The sequence below is a fragment of the Leuciscus leuciscus genome, assembly GCF_965113295.1.
Source record: "Leuciscus leuciscus genome assembly, chromosome: 1".
NCBI classification, from domain to species: domain Eukaryota; kingdom Metazoa; phylum Chordata; class Actinopteri; order Cypriniformes; family Leuciscidae; genus Leuciscus; species Leuciscus leuciscus.
In genome coordinates, this window is record NC_138725.1 from 57,673,539 (window position 1) to 57,691,558 (window position 18,020).

At 38.5% G+C, this 18,020-nt stretch overlaps 1 protein-coding gene across 4 annotated transcripts; it reads left to right on the forward strand.

Moving 5' to 3' along the window:
- Window positions 1-729: 729 nt before the first annotated feature.
- Window positions 730-18,018, forward strand: cramp1 (cramped chromatin regulator homolog 1). 4 transcript variants are annotated; one of them, XM_082178504.1, is made up of 21 exons: window positions 739-852; window positions 1,325-1,448; window positions 2,782-3,152; window positions 4,161-4,360; window positions 4,760-4,913; window positions 6,710-6,793; window positions 6,904-6,952; window positions 7,087-7,172; window positions 7,490-7,613; window positions 8,804-8,885; window positions 9,098-9,925; window positions 10,213-10,381; window positions 11,050-11,210; window positions 11,880-11,948; window positions 12,085-12,166; window positions 12,491-12,601; window positions 12,705-12,874; window positions 12,963-13,149; window positions 13,240-13,392; window positions 14,134-14,270; window positions 16,821-18,018. In XM_082178504.1, exons 2-21 carry the CDS (start codon window positions 1,441-1,443, stop codon window positions 16,941-16,943), a joined length of 3,348 nt encoding a protein of 1,115 aa, XP_082034630.1. In that variant the 5' UTR covers window positions 739-852; window positions 1,325-1,440; the 3' UTR covers window positions 16,944-18,018. The 4 variants fall into 4 exon arrangements, with proteins under 4 accessions (XP_082034631.1, XP_082034630.1, XP_082034629.1 ...); XM_082178505.1 differs by lacking the exon at window positions 1,325-1,448 and having other exon boundaries at window positions 730-852; XM_082178503.1 differs by lacking the exons at window positions 739-852; window positions 1,325-1,448 and adding an exon at window positions 1,459-2,400.
- Window positions 18,019-18,020: the final 2 nt, after the last annotated feature.

Sequence of the window (18,020 nt, forward strand, 5' to 3'; positions counted from 1 at the left end):
AATGTACCAAACCATACGTTTTTTTCTGTATGATTTCTGTAAATTTTATCATGACTAGTAATAACAGGAACACTATTAAAACTGTGATTTTTCTCCCCAATGTTTTTAAGATTTCTGTGAAATGGGAAGACCTTGTTGTGCTTTATATGTTTGTTTTTTTAAAACCCTGGATGTGTTATATTATGTTGAGTTAGGCTATATTGTTATGAGCATTTAAAATATAGAACATATTTAAATAAATATGTACAATATTTTGTTCAGAACAACAATTAAAATGTTGAATACAAATTATTAAATAAAATAAAATGTTGAATATTAAAATACATGTACATAACATACTATTAAATAAAATATTTAATATATCAAAATGTAAAATATTGACTATAGATATATATAAACATGAAAAAAAATATATATAATTTAAATATATATAAACGTGTAAATTACATTGACTTTCACTAACAATAATAACTGATTCCCTCATGTTTTCCTTGAGTGTCTGTCGGTCTTTGTTCATTTTGGGTGGGACCGTTATTTTAAAACATTTGCGAGATGAATGAAATGACGTTAGTTGAACGTAAGTTTTGATTGGCTGCTTTGAAAAAACGCCCCCTCTGTTTTTAAGGATTGACTGGATAACTCCTCCGTCAATCATTTTACGAACGCGTCGATGCGCATCACATCGACCAATCAGAGGATTTGTTTTTGAGTTGTGGTAGGCGTGCCTGACAGCAGAGGAAAACAGGAAGGGATGCACTTGCAGCACTTCAGTGGTTCTCCTGCTTACCCCTCTGTTTAGTCTTTCTGGATACCCTGGAGTTTCTCAAGGCCAACAAGAAATCTCCTAAACAGGTATAGAACTTGTAAAAATCCATTTTTGTCAATACGTAATTATTGATTACATATCTGAGCTGATTATATGACTTTACAGCAAACGAAACGGCAACTGTTTAGCTAGCAAGTTAGCGGAGCAACTTTGTCAATGAATGTGCAGCTGGCACTGCTGGTTAGGTGTCAGCTGTTGCAATTCGTTTATGGTGTAATCAAACTAACAGCATCTCCTTCATGCAATATTTTAAGCCCCTCAAAAGATGTTTGATAGCTAAATAACCTGGATAATTGTGTAGTATTCACAATTGTGCACGTGATACTGAATCAAGTTGACAATGTATTTCAGATTGTTGTTTTTTGTAACTGTCACTGTTGGTGCTCAGTCACATGGTGTTCTTTCTTGGCAAACTAAATGTGATATGTGAAACACTTTTGAGAAAATCTAACTTGAATGCTCAAAGAGGGGGAAATAAAAGCTTTTTTTTTCATTTAGCTGCTCCCTTCAAACTGGACTGGACACAGGGACATTGACAGCTGCAGCTGTTGGTAGCAGTGGTTGAGCAGCTGAGATCGGCATTGCCTAACTGTATCTTATTTCATAAAGACATTATGACAATGTAATTCATGGGATAGCCTAAATCAATCTAAAAGTTGTCTTGCACCCACAATATGCAGTCTCAGTCTTGGCTGCAATAATGTTTAAAATATAATAGGAAGCAACGGAACTCTAACATCTAAACATGCATGTTTGCTACATTTATCGAGGAAAACGTGTTTTGACATTTGTTATTTTTGACAGTCTGTTATGTCAAAAGATTTTAAGCTCTTATGAGCCAAAGACACACCCTAATCAAGCAAAACATTGTCAAGTGACTAGTGAAACTTTTTTGTTTTAAAAAGCAGTAAAGGTGAAAGATTCTAGAAGTAGTCACTGTTATATATCTGTGATTGTTTAATTTATTGCTGTGTATGCAAAGCACCATACCACACCCCCTCTCGATAACGTGATATATGTGCTCTATCAAGTCTGTCTTGCTTGTTGTTGAGATGATGAAATCAACTAACACTGTAGCCATTTCATCTTGGGATATATAGAGACTGTGGGTGTCACTGAGCAAAATTTAAATGTTACATGTTAATATGCTTCTGTTCTGTTAGTTATGATGACGTATATAGTGTAAGCAAAGTCCAGAGAGAGAATAGAAGCTGTGCGCGTGCATTGGTTTGTATTGACCGAAATGCCTCAAAAGCAGATCTGGTGAACAGGCAGATTCAAAGTTGGCGTCATAGTGCGGTGTTTTATCATAAACATATGCTAAATGACAGGTGTTTGTTGTTGTGATAAAACTAGTGAGTTTGTGAGTCAGAGTTGCTGTGGCTACGAGAGCTCCCAGTTGCGCTGCGCGGAGTTGAACCCCAGTAGGAGCAGCAGCCAGGAGAGGACGACTTTGCCTGACCTCGTTTGCGCTTTGAATATGTTCAAATTCGTCAAGTTTTGGCCTCGAAAATCTCCGAACTCATGGTGAAGAGAAAGAAGACGCCGTCTGCTTCCGAAGAGCTCGAGAATGGGTAAGAGTGCTTGAGAAACAAGCACTTTAGATAGAGGTCGAATGCGCGAAAGATTTGCGTTGTCGTCTGTCGTTTCTGCTGGGCGCTAAAGTGTAGGCGCTCGCGCTTGAATTTCAAGATAAATAAAGGGCAGCTTGCAACTCGAGTCACGCCAAACTACACAAAAAGGAGGCTGTGATGAAAGCAGAATATATGTTTTTGGTCACATTCGTGAATAAGCGAGTGGATATTTTTCGATGCGATTTGTCGGGACGGTGAGAGGGGATTTGAAACAAACAGCGGCGGCCATGTTGAGTTCAGCAGAATGTCGTCTTTCCAAGTTGATCGTTGTTTTGAGTCGCGGAAAATGTTTACGAATATGCTTGGTTTGTGTTTGCGCAGGATGACAGTGGGCCAAGGGGGCGGTTCGGGAGTCGAGGGGCCGAGCAAACCGGACCGAAAGCCCGAAGGAGGCGAGGATGGAGAGAGCGCAGATCAGGCGAGCGAGGAGACGAGTACAAAGAGAGTCGGAGAGGAAACACTTAATCCATCAAGCGCGGCCAGCCCCGGTTTGGCTCCGACTCTTTCCACCCAAACATCAAGCCCACCCGGAGTCCAGCTAAACCCGACAGCCCTTTCCCCGGTCCTGGCTGCCCCGAACAACCAGGACCAGCATCATTTTCTTCGCTCCAGCGTGCGACCTCCGAGCAAGCGGATACGGAAAGATGCCGCGTCCCCGGCGCTGAACGGTCACGGCGGTGCGAAAGCGAAAGGTGAGTGGCCATCTCTCGAGGTGTGTGTGCGATGCTCACCTGTCAGTGCATCCGTTCTCTGTACTTTTATGTCACTTTTGGTCGTGTTTTCAGGCATTTGTACAGTGATCTGTGAGTTTGTGTGCTGCTTTTGATTTGACGTAACGCGGGGGAAGCTCTCACGCTTTCTGGAGTTAAAGTGACTTAAACTGCTCACACTGAAGCCTCTTAAATCTCAGCACTGGGATGTTTTGGTTGCTTGTAGCCATATTACATGACTTAATAAGCTCCAGTACACTATTTTAAGTGAGCAGACTCAATGGTTATTTATTTTCCTGTCATTCAGCTGTCATTCAGCAGGTGACAAATCACTGTCAGGAGTTTCATTCTGATGTAACAGCCAGCTGTGCATCTGATCAGGAGATGAGTGACCACTCTGCCTCTACAGTGAATCAGGATCACAAGTCACAAGCTTGAATGATCTGTTTGTGATCTGAATGTACACATAAGATAATCAATGTTTATTTAAAATGTAGACCATAGCATAGCAGCTGTAATGTATTCTGGGGTGCTCTGGTTGCATGCTCTTTCTTGAGTGTGTAAGTGGGGAGGTCTGGACACCCTCAGAGGGAGTCGGGACTCCACACATACTTCCTGACATGCACACGTTTTAAGTTTATGCAATTTAAATTTGTATTTGTTTGAGGTGATTATTTGCTTCTTCTTTTTTTAAAGAGTGGAAATGTTTCCTTGGTTTTGGAATATCTGTTATGTTAAGCCAAACATACATTTAACAGCCCAAAATATTATGAATAAATTGTAATTGGTTGCACTGCCATCCAAATTAAGCTTGTTAATTTTATCACTCTTTATTGATATATTTTGTGTATAAGTGACAGTTTGCTTAGTGTTGGGCTATATATATATCTTTTTGATCTTGGACTTGTTGCAATGCTTTTCTCTGCTTGAATTACAGCATGTGTTAGAACTGACATACTAACCTTCTTTCTTTTCCCCTCTCTTTCTCAGGTGCAGAAGCAGGTCCCTCCGTGTGTTTGACAGCTGCTGCGGGTTCAGCCGGCTCTGGGGCCGCTGGAGCATCCAGATCGGCCCCAAAGGGCCAGGGCCCTGCAGAGAAGGAGGAAGGGGGGAGTCAGAAACGAGTGCGCAGACAGTGGGAGTCTTGGAGCACTGAGGACAAGAACAGTTTCTTTGAAGGACTTTATGAGGTAATTTGTCAGTTTTAATGAAAATGAAACTTGCTGAAATCTTTTGCCAGCCCTTTGGACATTTAGTAAACTGTAGGTTTTTTCAATGGTGATTTGAAGAACAAACTCAATTAGTTAATCAAATGGGACAAAAGAATTTTCAGTATTACTGAATAAGTTCCATTATTAAAGTGTCCGTCCCTTCTTGACTTGCAGACTGCTATTTAACTGTCCTAATAGTTTTCATTTATGTACATGCCATCTCTAAAAGTACAGTTGTGGTCTGTGATATCTTAGATTGATTTATTTCTTACTACATCCTAATTTGTCATGTAAATGGAAGATTCATATATTTTGTATTTTATTTAAATCTACAGCTATGGATAACTGTTTGTCATTGTCTCTCCTGTTCTTTCATAGCATGGGAAGGATTTTGAAGCTATTCAGAACAATATTGCTCTTAAATATAAGAAGAAGGGTAAACCGGCAAGTATGGTGAAGAACAAGGAGCAGGTGCGCCATTTCTACTACAGAACCTGGCACAAGATCTCTAAACACATCGATTTCACCAACGGTGAGATTGACAGATGCACACTTTATACTTTGTATGACATTAACAGACCACAGCAGAGTCCTTTGTTTGATAGGAGCTTCTCACCAGATAGTTAGTTGTCCATATTAGTTCCTAAATATAGTTAGTTCACTACCATAGGTTTTTTGTTTTTTTATTATTAATACTTACATTGAGCTAGAATGCATTAAATTGATCAAAGTAGCAATAAAGATAGTTATGATGTTACAAAAGATTTCAAATTCAAATTAATGCTGATCTTTTGAACTTTCTATTCATCAAAGAATCCTGATATTATTATTATTATTATTATTAGAAACTGTAATACGCTTTATATATATTAAAATAGAAAAGTTATTTGCAATTGTAATGTTTCATAATATTACTGTTTTTACCGTAATCAAATAAATAGAGCCTTGGTGAGCATAGGAGACTTCTTTCATAAACATGAACAGCTTTTTACAGACCCCTAACATAGTGTAGTAGTACATACATGTAGAACTTTTTGTGTGAGATTTAAATCTGATACAGATTTTTAGTGTTGAATATCTAAATTTAAATTATTGCATCAAGCAACAAATGCCCTGTTTTTAGTTGATGTAAAATTAGTTTTTGCTACCGAAAACGGTCTGTAGTCTTATGTTAATTCTACAATTTTACAATTTTTTTCTCCCAGACCAACACGCTTAATAAATGTCTGTTCCTATGTAGTGGTGATTCCAACAAGATAAATGTGACAGTATTAGTTAAACCTTACTGCTTAAATGTCAAGGTAATGCTTGCTTAGGTAAAAAATGGCAGGTACAACCAAGTACAAATTTATATAGTCTGCCTTTTTTTCAAAACTCAACAGTAGCTTAGCCATTTTTTCATATTATCTGTTGACTACCATGCCAACTGAGCCGTTATTTTCTTTGCATGAATTCCAAAGAATATCCCCCCCCCCCCCCCCCCCCCCCCTATTTTAATAACACATGGCTCACATTAGGTTTTGTTTCCCCTCGGGTCACACGTAAATTGTTTGTCCATCAGTCAACTTGACACAACAAAGATGTACCTAGCATCCAATTTAAATTCATTCTGTAACGTTCGTCTTTGAAGTTTAATCTTCTTGGCTTCCACACGCATTATCAAATAATGAGTGTGCTCACACTATCCACATTTGCTTGCATGTTAATGATTTTATATTGCATCCTTATTGTGATTTGAAGCGTACATGTTTAGCATATATAAATGTATTATAAACAGCATTGAACTCTACTTCTATATTTATATACTTTTATATTTGTAGTACATTGTCTTTATTGGTTGATTGCTGATAATATAATGATGATAAAAGCATGCAGTACCACTTGCAGTGATTTTTGGTTTTTAAAAAAACAAATACTTATAATTAGAAAGGATTTATTAAATTGATCAAAAGCCACAGTAAAGACATTTCTAATGTTACAAAATATTTCTATTTCAAATAAATGCTGTTCTTTTGGATTTTCTATTCATTAAGAAATCCTAAAAACAATTATATTATGTTTTCCACAACTGTTTTCAACATTGATAATAATAAGAAATGTGTCTTGATCATCATATTAGAATGATTGTAGTAGAAAGACTGGAGTAATGAGGCTGAAAATTCAGCTTTGACATCACAGGAATAAATTACATTTGAAAATGTATTCAAATAGAAAAGTTATTTTAAATTGTAATAATATTTCACAATATATCTTTTTTTTTACTGTATTTTTTTATTTTATGTTCTTCTTTCTCCCATCCTACTGCTTCCTTTTGTCCATCTTTCTCAGTGTATTCACGTGTCCTGAAAAAGTCTTCTCAGGAGCTCTATGGCCTCATCTGTTATGCTGAACTCAGGAAGAAGGTCGGAGGCTGTAAGTATATCAGTCAATTGGTTTTCTGGATCAAGGGGGGACATTTTAAGTGGTTGCACATGGGGACATATTGAATGTAACATTCCCTGGTGTCTTCTTGTTCCTTCTAGTGATGGATGACAAAAATGTAGCCAAGCTTAATGAGCTTATCCAACAGGGGTAAGTGTGTGTGAGAAAAAGACATTTCAATAATACACAGTTGGGATGATTTCTAATTGGAACATCTACTGTACATCTTTATAGGTTGTGATGATATTGGGATACATCTGTAATTTTGTGTGTATGTGTTTCAGGGCCACCACAGTGCGTTCCAAAGGCAGAAACCTGAGGATTAAAGCTCCCATGTGCCGCGCGCTGAAGAAGCTCTGCGATCCAGATGGTGTGTGTGAGAGAGAAAGCAAAAACACTCTTAAAAGATTGATTTAGTTAGCGAGTTAAACAGATTGAATAGGGGGTAACAAAAGAAAGCTGAAAAAATGGAGCACCGTGGGTATTTAGATGGACTGGGGCGACGGATGAGTGTGCCAAGGCTGCTCTCCAGGGTGTAGGAGGAGTGATTCTTCATGGTTTCCATGGTTTCAGGCTGTGGGACTGATTGGAAATGGGCGGTAATGCAGATTTAGGCCACCATCAAAATCATGGAGAAGGTGTAGTAGGCTTCATCATAGTTTTTCTTCCTTTCATTCTCTGTTTTAGGTGTGAGTGATGAGGAGGATCAGAAGCCTGTGCGTTTACCTTTGAAGGTGGCCGTCGAACTTCAGCCACGAAGCAACCACTCTTGGTCTCGGGTTCAGAGTCTAGCCCATAATCCTCGGCTCAGGTGAGCTTCACCAGTACACTGTGTATCGTCAAGAATCTGGTGATACGATCCGTAATAAAAAAAAAAATCTTTATCTATTGTAAAGTGCTATATAAATAAGTGTGTCTTAACTGGAGTGCTTGAATAGCAGAGCTGGTGCAAACATCACAATGATTAGATGCTATCTTGCTGATGATTTCTCACCGCTGTAATTTTTTGTTGTTTATTTTGTTATTGAGAGGAAAGCGTGCAGCACATATTTGTATATTCTATCGAAACGCCACTCTCAGCAGCGCGGATAAGTGAGCTTCAGATTCAAAGCGTTTCCTGCGTATTGGATTTTAGCATGGCTTATTTTGCAATCAACAAGAAAAGCCTCAGTGGTTTCTTTATAGTGGAAGCCAAAATGACACACTTCAGCTCTGAACACCGCGACAGGAGCCGGTTTAATTCTATTATCTTGTGAGCATGGTTTGCTAACGCTAACGCCTGTTTTAGATCTTACCTTCACTTGGCTTATTATTTCATTGCTTATTGCAAAAGTTGTATTATTTTGAAATCTTAAAGACAACATGACCTTTTTTTACTTCTGTAATCTGGGAATTGATTGGATTGTTAAAGTATGCAGGAATCATTTATAATAGATTTTGTAAAATTGTATTTCCATTTTTTTATTTAGCATAGTTTCCATGCTGTCATTATTTTTAATTTTAATTTTGTTTATTTTTTGTTTTATTTATTCTTAATTAGTATGAGCATTTTAAATGTCATAACATGTTATTTCATGTCAAATTAATTCATAATCATTTTTGGAGTCATGAAAATGTATTTTGATTTCATTTAGAAAATCTATGTTATTGATCTTATTTTGAGCAATTCATCCATGCATGTTTAATTTTTTGGACCTCACAATTTTTTATAAAAATGTCATAATTCGTTCTGTTGGTGGACAGACGTCTGCTAGATTTCTCCAATAATTTTGTCCACTTAGACCCACCGCTGCAAGCTTGCATTCATTTGCTTCCATTCAGCAAATCCAATCATCAACCGATACATAAAACCAAGAACCACTTTATTTTCCCAATAATGCATTACACTTCCATGTACGTCACCATACGGAAGAAAATATCTATCGATACTTCAATTTCATTGTGACATTAAAGTTACAACAAATGTTTTAATGTTCACCCATGCCTGTGATGTGTTTGTAGGATGGTCGTCGAGTTGCACCGGAAAGTCTCCACTCTCATTGAATTCCTGAAGCAAAAGTGGGCTGTCCAGGATCAACGAATTGTATCCTTGCATTCAGATTTCAACCAGATACCTCAGCATGCAGTCAAGAGTTCAATTTCCTTCCTTTTTCCTTCCTCCTCTGTTTTATGGGATACATTTTTGATAGATTTGTTAGCTTTGTTTGGGAAATTTGTCAGAGATCTCCGTGCTAAAGCCAGTACTTATGCTTATGTGCTTTATAACAGTAATTGTCCTTAACTTGTCACGCGTAGCGCAAGAGCCTAGCGGAACGAGAAGCTCTAGACAGCTTGGCCCAGTCTAGTGAGTCAGAGGACCTGTTCCTCTTTCCTGCAGAGAACAGCACAGTAACTACTTTGCCAGGTGTGGCTCGTGTTGTGCACTCCAAGGCTTCCTGCACGGTACACTGGCAGGAGAGTGGGCGTGGACGGACAGGTATTAGGGACTTGCCTGCAGCTCACATTCTGGGAATTCAGCCTGCTAGAGGGAAATCAGGCAAGTCGGGCCCGGTGGGAGGAGACCCGAAAAGAAGCGACGGAAATCCTGTTGAAGGCTCTGATAGTGGCACTTCCGCTCCAGGTTTGGAGACCAGTGTAAATCCCACCCTGAACACTACCTCTCCAGTCAGTCCAACCGTCAATCCATCTCTCCCCATTGGACAGGAGGGAAATGCGGTGGGGACTGTGGAGCAAGAGGCAGTGAGTCAGAGTGATGCTAGTGTGCGGGACAAAGAGACCGTCACTCAGGGAGAACCCACCCTTATAGAGGGCCGGATTGAGGAGCCTGGAACGGCAGGTGAAGTTGCATCAGAAAAGGCACCACCACCATCAGAATCTCAAGGGCGTGGTGAGGAAGTGGGCGGGACGGAACGATCTCCTCAACAAATCCGAGACGATGGTTGGAGCTCACAGGGCTCTGAGAATGTGACACTGGCAGAACTCTACCTCATGCTGGGCAAGCCTGGGAAACTACAGCTGGAGTATGAATGGCAACCTAAGCCCCAGCCCTCAGCCCTACCCAGCACTCAAAGTGTGCTTCGGTGTCTCCTGAGACTAGTGTCATCAGAGGTCAACCCCAAACCAGTGAGTCTGTTTTTTTTTCTCTCTTAAACCTTAGACTTGACCTTTTCACCTCTACACTTACACAAACCCACCATAAAATCCACAAAACAAGGATATACTGTTCATATAAATAAATATAAGACCAGTTTGCACTAATTCTTCCTTAGAAGTTGTTCTTCTGTGATTGTACATTCTACAATGTATTTATTTTAATCATTATTAAACTTTTATTTGTTTTTTAAAAACTGAGATATGTTTAGAATAATTTTAATAATTATAATAATATATTTTTATTTTCTCTGTCCTAGACTCCAGAGGTGTGTTCAGTGGGCACTTCACCATTTAAATCAGGTCAAGAGGAATCATCTGTGACACCTCCAGGCAGAACTCCAGCTGGAGCGACCCGCAGTCCGAGCTGGGGGCGACAGCAACATGCGGCACGCTCAAAAATTCTTCTGAATAATGCAGTCATCCCAGGTACACAGACAAAATTGTGTCTATTAAGTTAAAGTGTGTCATTTCTGAAATCTGAAATTGTAGAAATAATGAATTTTCCCAAATATGTCCCCATTTGCCTTTGTTTGGCAGATAGTTTCACGCCAGCACTGGTTGAGCTGGTGATTTATTTGGTTGTAAATGGTTTACTTATTTGCACATTAAACTGGTATAGGAGAAATATTTAAATATTGAAACACTTTAGTTTTAAAGTGAGTATAATGAGTATAGGGGTGGTGATAGCGCAATGGATAAGACACATGCCTTTGGTGTGAGAGACCCGGGTTCGAATCCACTGTGAGACACCAATGTGTCCCTGAGCAAGACACTTAACCCCTAGTTGCTCCAGAGGCGTGCGACCTCTGACATATATAGCAATTGTAAGTCGCTTTGGATAAAAGCGTCAGCTAAATGAATAAATGTAAATGTAATGAACATTCTCCCAAAACTGAGCAAAGTATATTGTTCCCAAAGCAATAGGCCAGCAACAGGTAACAGCTGAAAAAATCCTGAAGTTTCATACCATCTCTTCTTAAATCAAATAAAAAATGTTTTTATATTGTCTCAATATTGTGACAAAAGTGTATTGCAGTGCTCCTGCTCTGTATCAGATTGACCATCTGGAATTTAAATAGATGTGTTCTCGGCAGGTGGGAGGAATCTGCCACGTTCTCTGCTGGCCTCCGGAGGTGACAGCGAAGGGTTTGCTGTCCCAACGACCCTGCCTCCTAACAGCTCCCGCCAGTTGCGGATGTTCTCTCCTAATAAGGAGGCGGAGCTAGCCTTTCGCCAGCAGTTGGACTCCATCAGTGTGAGTAGCGTCAGTGTTTCTAGAAAGCAGTAGGACATGTTGTTGGACCAGCTTATGTTATATTTAAAATGTTATAATATTGAAATGTATTTAAAGTTGTCAGTCGGCCAGATCATGTACACAAGTAATATAGTGAAATATTCTTACAATTTAAAGTAACTAGAAATAGAAATTGAAAAAGAAATAGAAATTTATTTCTATTTAAATATATTTCAGTATATCAATTACTCCAGTCTTCATTGTCACTTGATCCTTTAGAAATTATTCTAACGTGATGATTCGGTGCTCAAGAAACATTTCTTATTATCAATTTTGAAAACATAATATTTGTTATAAATTTGTGGAAGCTGTGATGCATTTCTTTCAGGATTCTTGAATAGATTCAACAGAACAGCATTTATCTGAAATAAACAATTTTTTTTAACAATGTAAAATTGTCACTTTTGATTAATTTAAGGCCCCATTGCTGAATAAAATAATTGATAATAAATTATTTATAAAAAAAAAAGATATGCTGACCCCAAACTTTTGAACAGTAGTGTACATACGATATATATTTCAAGGATGATTTAGATTATTTATTTTCTGTGGGGAAATTTAATAATTTCTTCTTTTTCTTTCTGTTTCCATTAACAGCCTTTTTCCTCTAATTATGCTTTTTGTCTTCAGTCAGATATATTTTCAAAGCAGCGGAAAATAGGGAGGGGCCGTCCACTAAGGAAACCTCTTGTGGTTCAGGTGAGTGCTGATGGAAGGAAAAACTAATAGGAAGTGGGGCTTTTGCTTTCTTTATACTCTTCACATTGGAGCTGTCCTTCTGTTGTTTGTGTTTATTTAGATATTCTAATAGTTTGTACATGTTTTTTTTTTACAGAGAACACTGCTGCCACGAACCACCGGAGACACTTCGCCTCATGTGTGCTCCTTCTCCATTCTCTCCAATTCATCTGCTACAGGTGATTAAACACACTAATGCGTAACACTCTTTAAATGCACCTTTATTCACACATGAAGTGCCCTAAGTATTTGGACACTTGTGCCACACTTTATTTTTATTACATAACAAAATATCACACCAAGTGACACTTTTTTAAAAAAAAGCAAAACTTTTCAAGCAAAACATTTAATAAACAAAAAAGTTTGGTTTAAATGATAAAAGTGACTTGAAGTCAAGCAGTGAGATATATGTATTTTTGAGCGCAGCTGAAGTGTCCAAATACATTCAGGATAACTGTATCTGTTTGTCTGATCTTAATTCCAACATTTTGTCTTTTTGTCAGGCACTGGTTCTTTTCGTCCAATACAAACTCGTCTCGCCCCATCCAACCGTCAACTTTCCTCAAAAGCTTTGTCCACTACAGCTAGTCCTGTGCCCGCTAGTCAGCTATCCAGTAAGAATCAAATTAGAAACTAAATGATAAAAGATGCATTCATGCACCGAACATTTGAATCCCACAACTACACACTCTTGAATTTCTCTTGAATTTGTTTCAGGTGCAATTGACCTGGCTGCAAAATCTGCAGGCATTATCCCTGGCAGTCCCTGTCGGGAAGTGGAGGCCCCTAGTATAGAAAAGGCCATTGTAGAGTCTGAGGAGGCCATGGACTCGGCACCTGCTGCACCTGAGCTAGAGCCTGATCTACTTGATCAGGATCCTTCTGAGGTAATAAATAATCCTCTCCCTAGATCCTCTCTCACTTTTGGATGCACAGTTGATCATATCTTGATCTGTTTGTTCTCTTTGTCTGCAGGAGTCCCTTCAGAATGGTGTCTCTCCACCTTCTCCAGGGGGCGGGGACTCCCTCTTGGCCCCTCCCAGTGTTGCTTCCTTATTGGATATCTCTCTACCGGGCCCCCCAGAGGAGTCTCTTCCATCTGGAGAGCCGCAAACTCAAATCAGCGACTCTATTATTGAGCTCGCCATCAACTCGCACTATGGTACGACCTGTGGGATTAAACGTGGATATTAGAGGAATGTCTATCTCAGTGGGTACTCACTCACTTCTGGTCTCTCTGTCTCTTTCCAAGGTGATGGATCATTGCTCTCACCTCCTAAACTGAATGGGAGTGATAGATCTAAGCTCCTTCCCTCTTCATGTGACAGCTGGATGCCGTCCCCCACACACGACCCTCAGTGGTACCCCAATGACTCTACTGATTCAAGTCTCGGCTGCCTGCTCTGTAAGTATCAAACACGTTTCGAATCAATTCCCTGTTATCAATGGCTGTTTATTGTAGACGTTATTTAACGAAATTATAATGTACACATACACATTATCATGTATAGACACTACAGTTCAAAAGTTTACTCTCAGTATTCAATTCTTTTTTTTTTAAACGTACTTTTATTCAGCACTGACACAAATTGATCAGTAGCAGTAACTGTTTTCAACATTGATGATAATAATAAGAAATGTTTCTTGAGCAGCGAATCAGCATATTAGGATGATTTCAGAAGGGTCGTGTTTAAAATAGAAAAACTGTTATTTTAAATTGTAATAATATTTGACAATATTAATGTTCTTGCTGTATTTTTGATCAAATAAATGCAGCCTTGGTGATATAAGAGACTCTCAAAAATTTTACCAAACCTTAACATATAATATGAGCTCAATATTTGATGCCACTTGAAAAATATGAATGAGGACTGTCACAGACATCTTTTGCTGTCCAGTGTCAAGAACTGATTATAAAAATGTATTAATCATGTATTTTTGACATTGAATTAATATGTGGCAACCCTAGTTTAATTTAATTTTATATGTTGCTTAAGGTATGTATTTAGTATTGATGTTGAGATTACCAGAGGCTGGTATCAGACTGTAGCCAAAATGTTCAAAGTCACCTATTGGTGTTCTTACAGCAAACCTTCATCAGTCTCAGCAATATTGACAAGCGCATCCTTGTTTTCCTGATTTGCAGCAAGTCTGGCATCTCCTGATAAGACAAGAAGGACAGCCCTGCCCCCTTCGAGTAGCACAGCCTTACTTGGACCCAGTTTACTGGACAGCAACTCCCACGATTGTTTTCAGTCCCGCGGCCTGCCGGATGCAGCCGAGGTGAGAGGAAACACAAAAAGTCCCCAACTGCTGTCTGGTAGATTCATGTTATAATATGGCACATTATTAGTTTTTTTTTGCATCCTGGCTTAAATTGGAGATAAACAATTGAGGGAGTTTGAAATTAGTTTGTATGTTGCCAATTAGGGCTGCTCGATTATAGCAATAATCATAATCACGTTTATTTTTGGTCAATATTGAAATCACGATTATTGGTGGGCGATATGATCAAAGTCTTATTTCACGATATGAGTAATTATATATATATTAGAGGTGGGAATCTTTAGTCACCTCACGATCCGATCCGATTCTGATTCTGGAGGTCACGATCCGATTCCAGATCGATTCTTTATCTACTTTTCCCCCCTTATTAATTCATTAGTTTACATAAGTAATTAAGTACTTTAAAAATTTTTTTTAACAAAATAAAACGGTTGTATTTTAAGAATTTTAAACTTATATAACTTCAAACCATACAAGCAAGTAGCAAATAATAAAGAGGAGCATAGAAACATGACAAACAACAAACAAAGAGTGCTTTCAGTATTTAAGATTATCTGAAAATTTTTCAAAATCACAAAACAAAATCACAACGAGTGATTTTTCTTCATCGTACTTTTGTATTTTACTATGACATAGACTGCGGGAGATCTATTAAGCTGCATTCACGCTCGGATCTCTTTTGAAATATAAGAAGTAATGTGGTTTGTCCTGTCCGTTTAATCCTTTAAGACATAACTGCTGTGTTTACGTTCATTTTGCACAAGTATATTAAACCACTTACACGGAGTCGCACAGCCGCTTGCGCGAGCAGTCTCGTACACAAACAAAGCATTTAAAATTGAAAGCAGCCTTCTGTTAGTGAGATTCATATTTTAAATATATAAGTCCACTGCATTCCAAACCACATAAATGATGACTTCGTAGAGCATTTGTAAGGAAAATACAGACGGGCGAGACGGCACACTTTAAGTGTAACAATCAAACAAGCGCGCGTCTCTCACAGCGCATCCTGTGCAACGAAGCCTGTGAATGTCCTTGTAATTCGCTTCAACCTTTCCGAACTTTATGAAAGATTATTTTACGGAAGGTTCGAGTTGTGTACGTGTGTGAGGAATTGTTAAGAAGCAGAAGACGGGTGTTTCTAAAGCAAACTCAGCGTCATCGCACATCTGGTAAAAAACTAAGCTCAGAATCGATCCTGAATCGTTGGAGAGAGAATCGCGATGCATCGATGGATCGATTTTTTTTAATTTTATTTTTTTTATTTTTTTACCACTAATATATATCAGTGAAATTTCTTCAGCAAAAACATACTAGGTTGGGTTAGGTAACTAATGTAAGAAAAAGGTCCTCAAAAAAATGTCATAAGACAAGTAAACAGTCAGCAGTACAATTAGAACAAAGAATGTAATTACAAATAAACAGAGCAATAAATACAACAGAATGAAAATACAAATGAAAAAAAGTGTTATTTTTTTAAGATGTACTAACAGTGGTATTCAGAAGTAAAAGCGGTAGCCTACAACAAAAAACTGAATTATCAAATGTAAAATAACACTACATAGTCTTACTGTACACATTAAATATAGATTATTCCTTATTAAAGCTATTTAAGTTATTCAGTCAAGATCAGGAAGTGATTTTACTTTGTCATTTGTTGTTTGATTATCATGAATGACGGACTGCAGCAGGTTTATAAGGCTGCTGTCACTTTAAGAGCTAATGCACGTATCCAATATACTGTTAAACGCGTGTTTTCTTTCTGAACTGTGTACGTTTACTTATACTATAGGGCTTCTGATTGGTTGATGAACATTCTAAGGTGTGCAATTATTTTCAGGGAAACGCACGGCTAAAGTAATTCCAGGCAGGTCTTGACCGCATTACAGTTCCATATCACTTCGCCAAATGAGTTCAGTTATATCAACGGTCTTATTAAGGTTATTTCAAACAGCCTACAACAGCAAAAGAACCAAAACCCACAACGACACTGACCAAGCAAATAAATATAGTAAACAAAAGGATAAAAACGAAAAATATTTTCCACGTTTTCAATAACACTGTTTAATATCAAACACGTCCCGCAGTTTAGCAACAGCAGACTGCATTTTGCAACACTCACTTATTTGGTCGATTTGAATGATAAGTTAGGGAGGTCCGAAATGCGCACTGCTGTGAAGGAAAGGAAGGTGTGCTGGACTGAATGCGGAAAAAGACTTTTATTATCGAAAAAGCTATGGGGTTTTCAATCACTAACCATTTTACCTCGATTATCTTGTTTCCATAATCGTTGTTAGCCAAAATGGAAAATCTATTACGATTAATCGTACGGCCATAATGAAAATTAAATGTGGCATCCATAGTCATCCTTAAAAGAGTTTTATATTCATTGTTATCTGTAATTATTAATTAAATTGCTGCCTCTGCAGTTACACAATCACATTAAGCCATATTGCGATTACGGTTTTATTTTGATTAATTGTGCAGCCCTTGCTGTGGCCCCAAAAAGCATTTGGACATGTGCTGATAGGCTGTTTTCTGCTACAGGTGGATACCCAGCTAGCCTGTATGATGAGCGAGAGCAGCGTCGACTACATTGCCCGCTTCAATGACCTCGCGCAGGAGCTCTCTGTCACAGAACCGACCCTCCCACCTCCTCCAGGGGACTGATGCACTGGGCGGAGCCTCTCACTGCCACGCCCCTTTCATTTTGGACAGAAGAATGTTAACCAGAGAGTGGTTCATCTGTAGGAAGTGCAATAGACTGGCAGGGTCCACAACAGCCTTTGGCATCGTGTGTGTGTGTGTGTGTGTGTGTGTGTGTGTGAGAGAGAGAGTGTGAGTGTGCGTGTTGATTGTTCTGTGGCTATTGTCTCATGAGCCACACCCAGGACACTTAAAAAAAACTCCAGTTTACAGTGCAACCTCATGTACAGAGAAAATAAGACCTGCCATATCTGAACAACTATAGTCTTCTCATCTGTATATCTGTATGTCTCTAATGTCTTACATGTGCATGCATCTGTAAGTGGAGCCGCGGACTGTATGTGTTTTTGTTTTTGTCGTTTCTTTCTATTGTACACAACACATTTGTGCAAAACCCTCTAAAGCCATAGGAGTGCATCTGCACACACCCTCCGTCTACGAGACCTCAGATTTTGGTTTCTTTTCATCATTTGAATGTTTTTAGTTGGTGAATGCCACACTACTAAAAAGGACAAGGGCTTCTTTTTGTGAGATTGTTATATGGACTGAATATCTAACACACACACTAAACAAAATTACTGATAACACAAATGCAGTGTAGTTACAGCAAAAGTGAGATCAAACATTTTCCCTTCAATTTATTATGCTATTTTCCCCAAAACACTAGGATTTATATTTCCTGTTGAATGAATATGAAGCCAATAAGTGGTAGATTCTCAAACTGAGTTTTCTTATGTGAGACTTTCTTGTGTGTGTGCGCGTGTGTGTGTGTGTGTGTGTGTGCGTGTACGTTCATATGAGTGTTTGCACAGATGTAAATAGACAATAACAGACCCCAGTATTTACTGCTTTTGTAACATATTGTAAATTATTGTCATTTGGATTATTTATTGATAACTCACTGAGACAGTGTTTTTTGTTGTTGTTGTTTAACATGCCACATGTGGGCATTTAGGAGCTCCTCTCCTCTGTTTTAAAGAGTTCTGTGTTGTTAAAATGGGGTTTTAAACCCAATGTGTATAAATAGAGCTACAACAAACC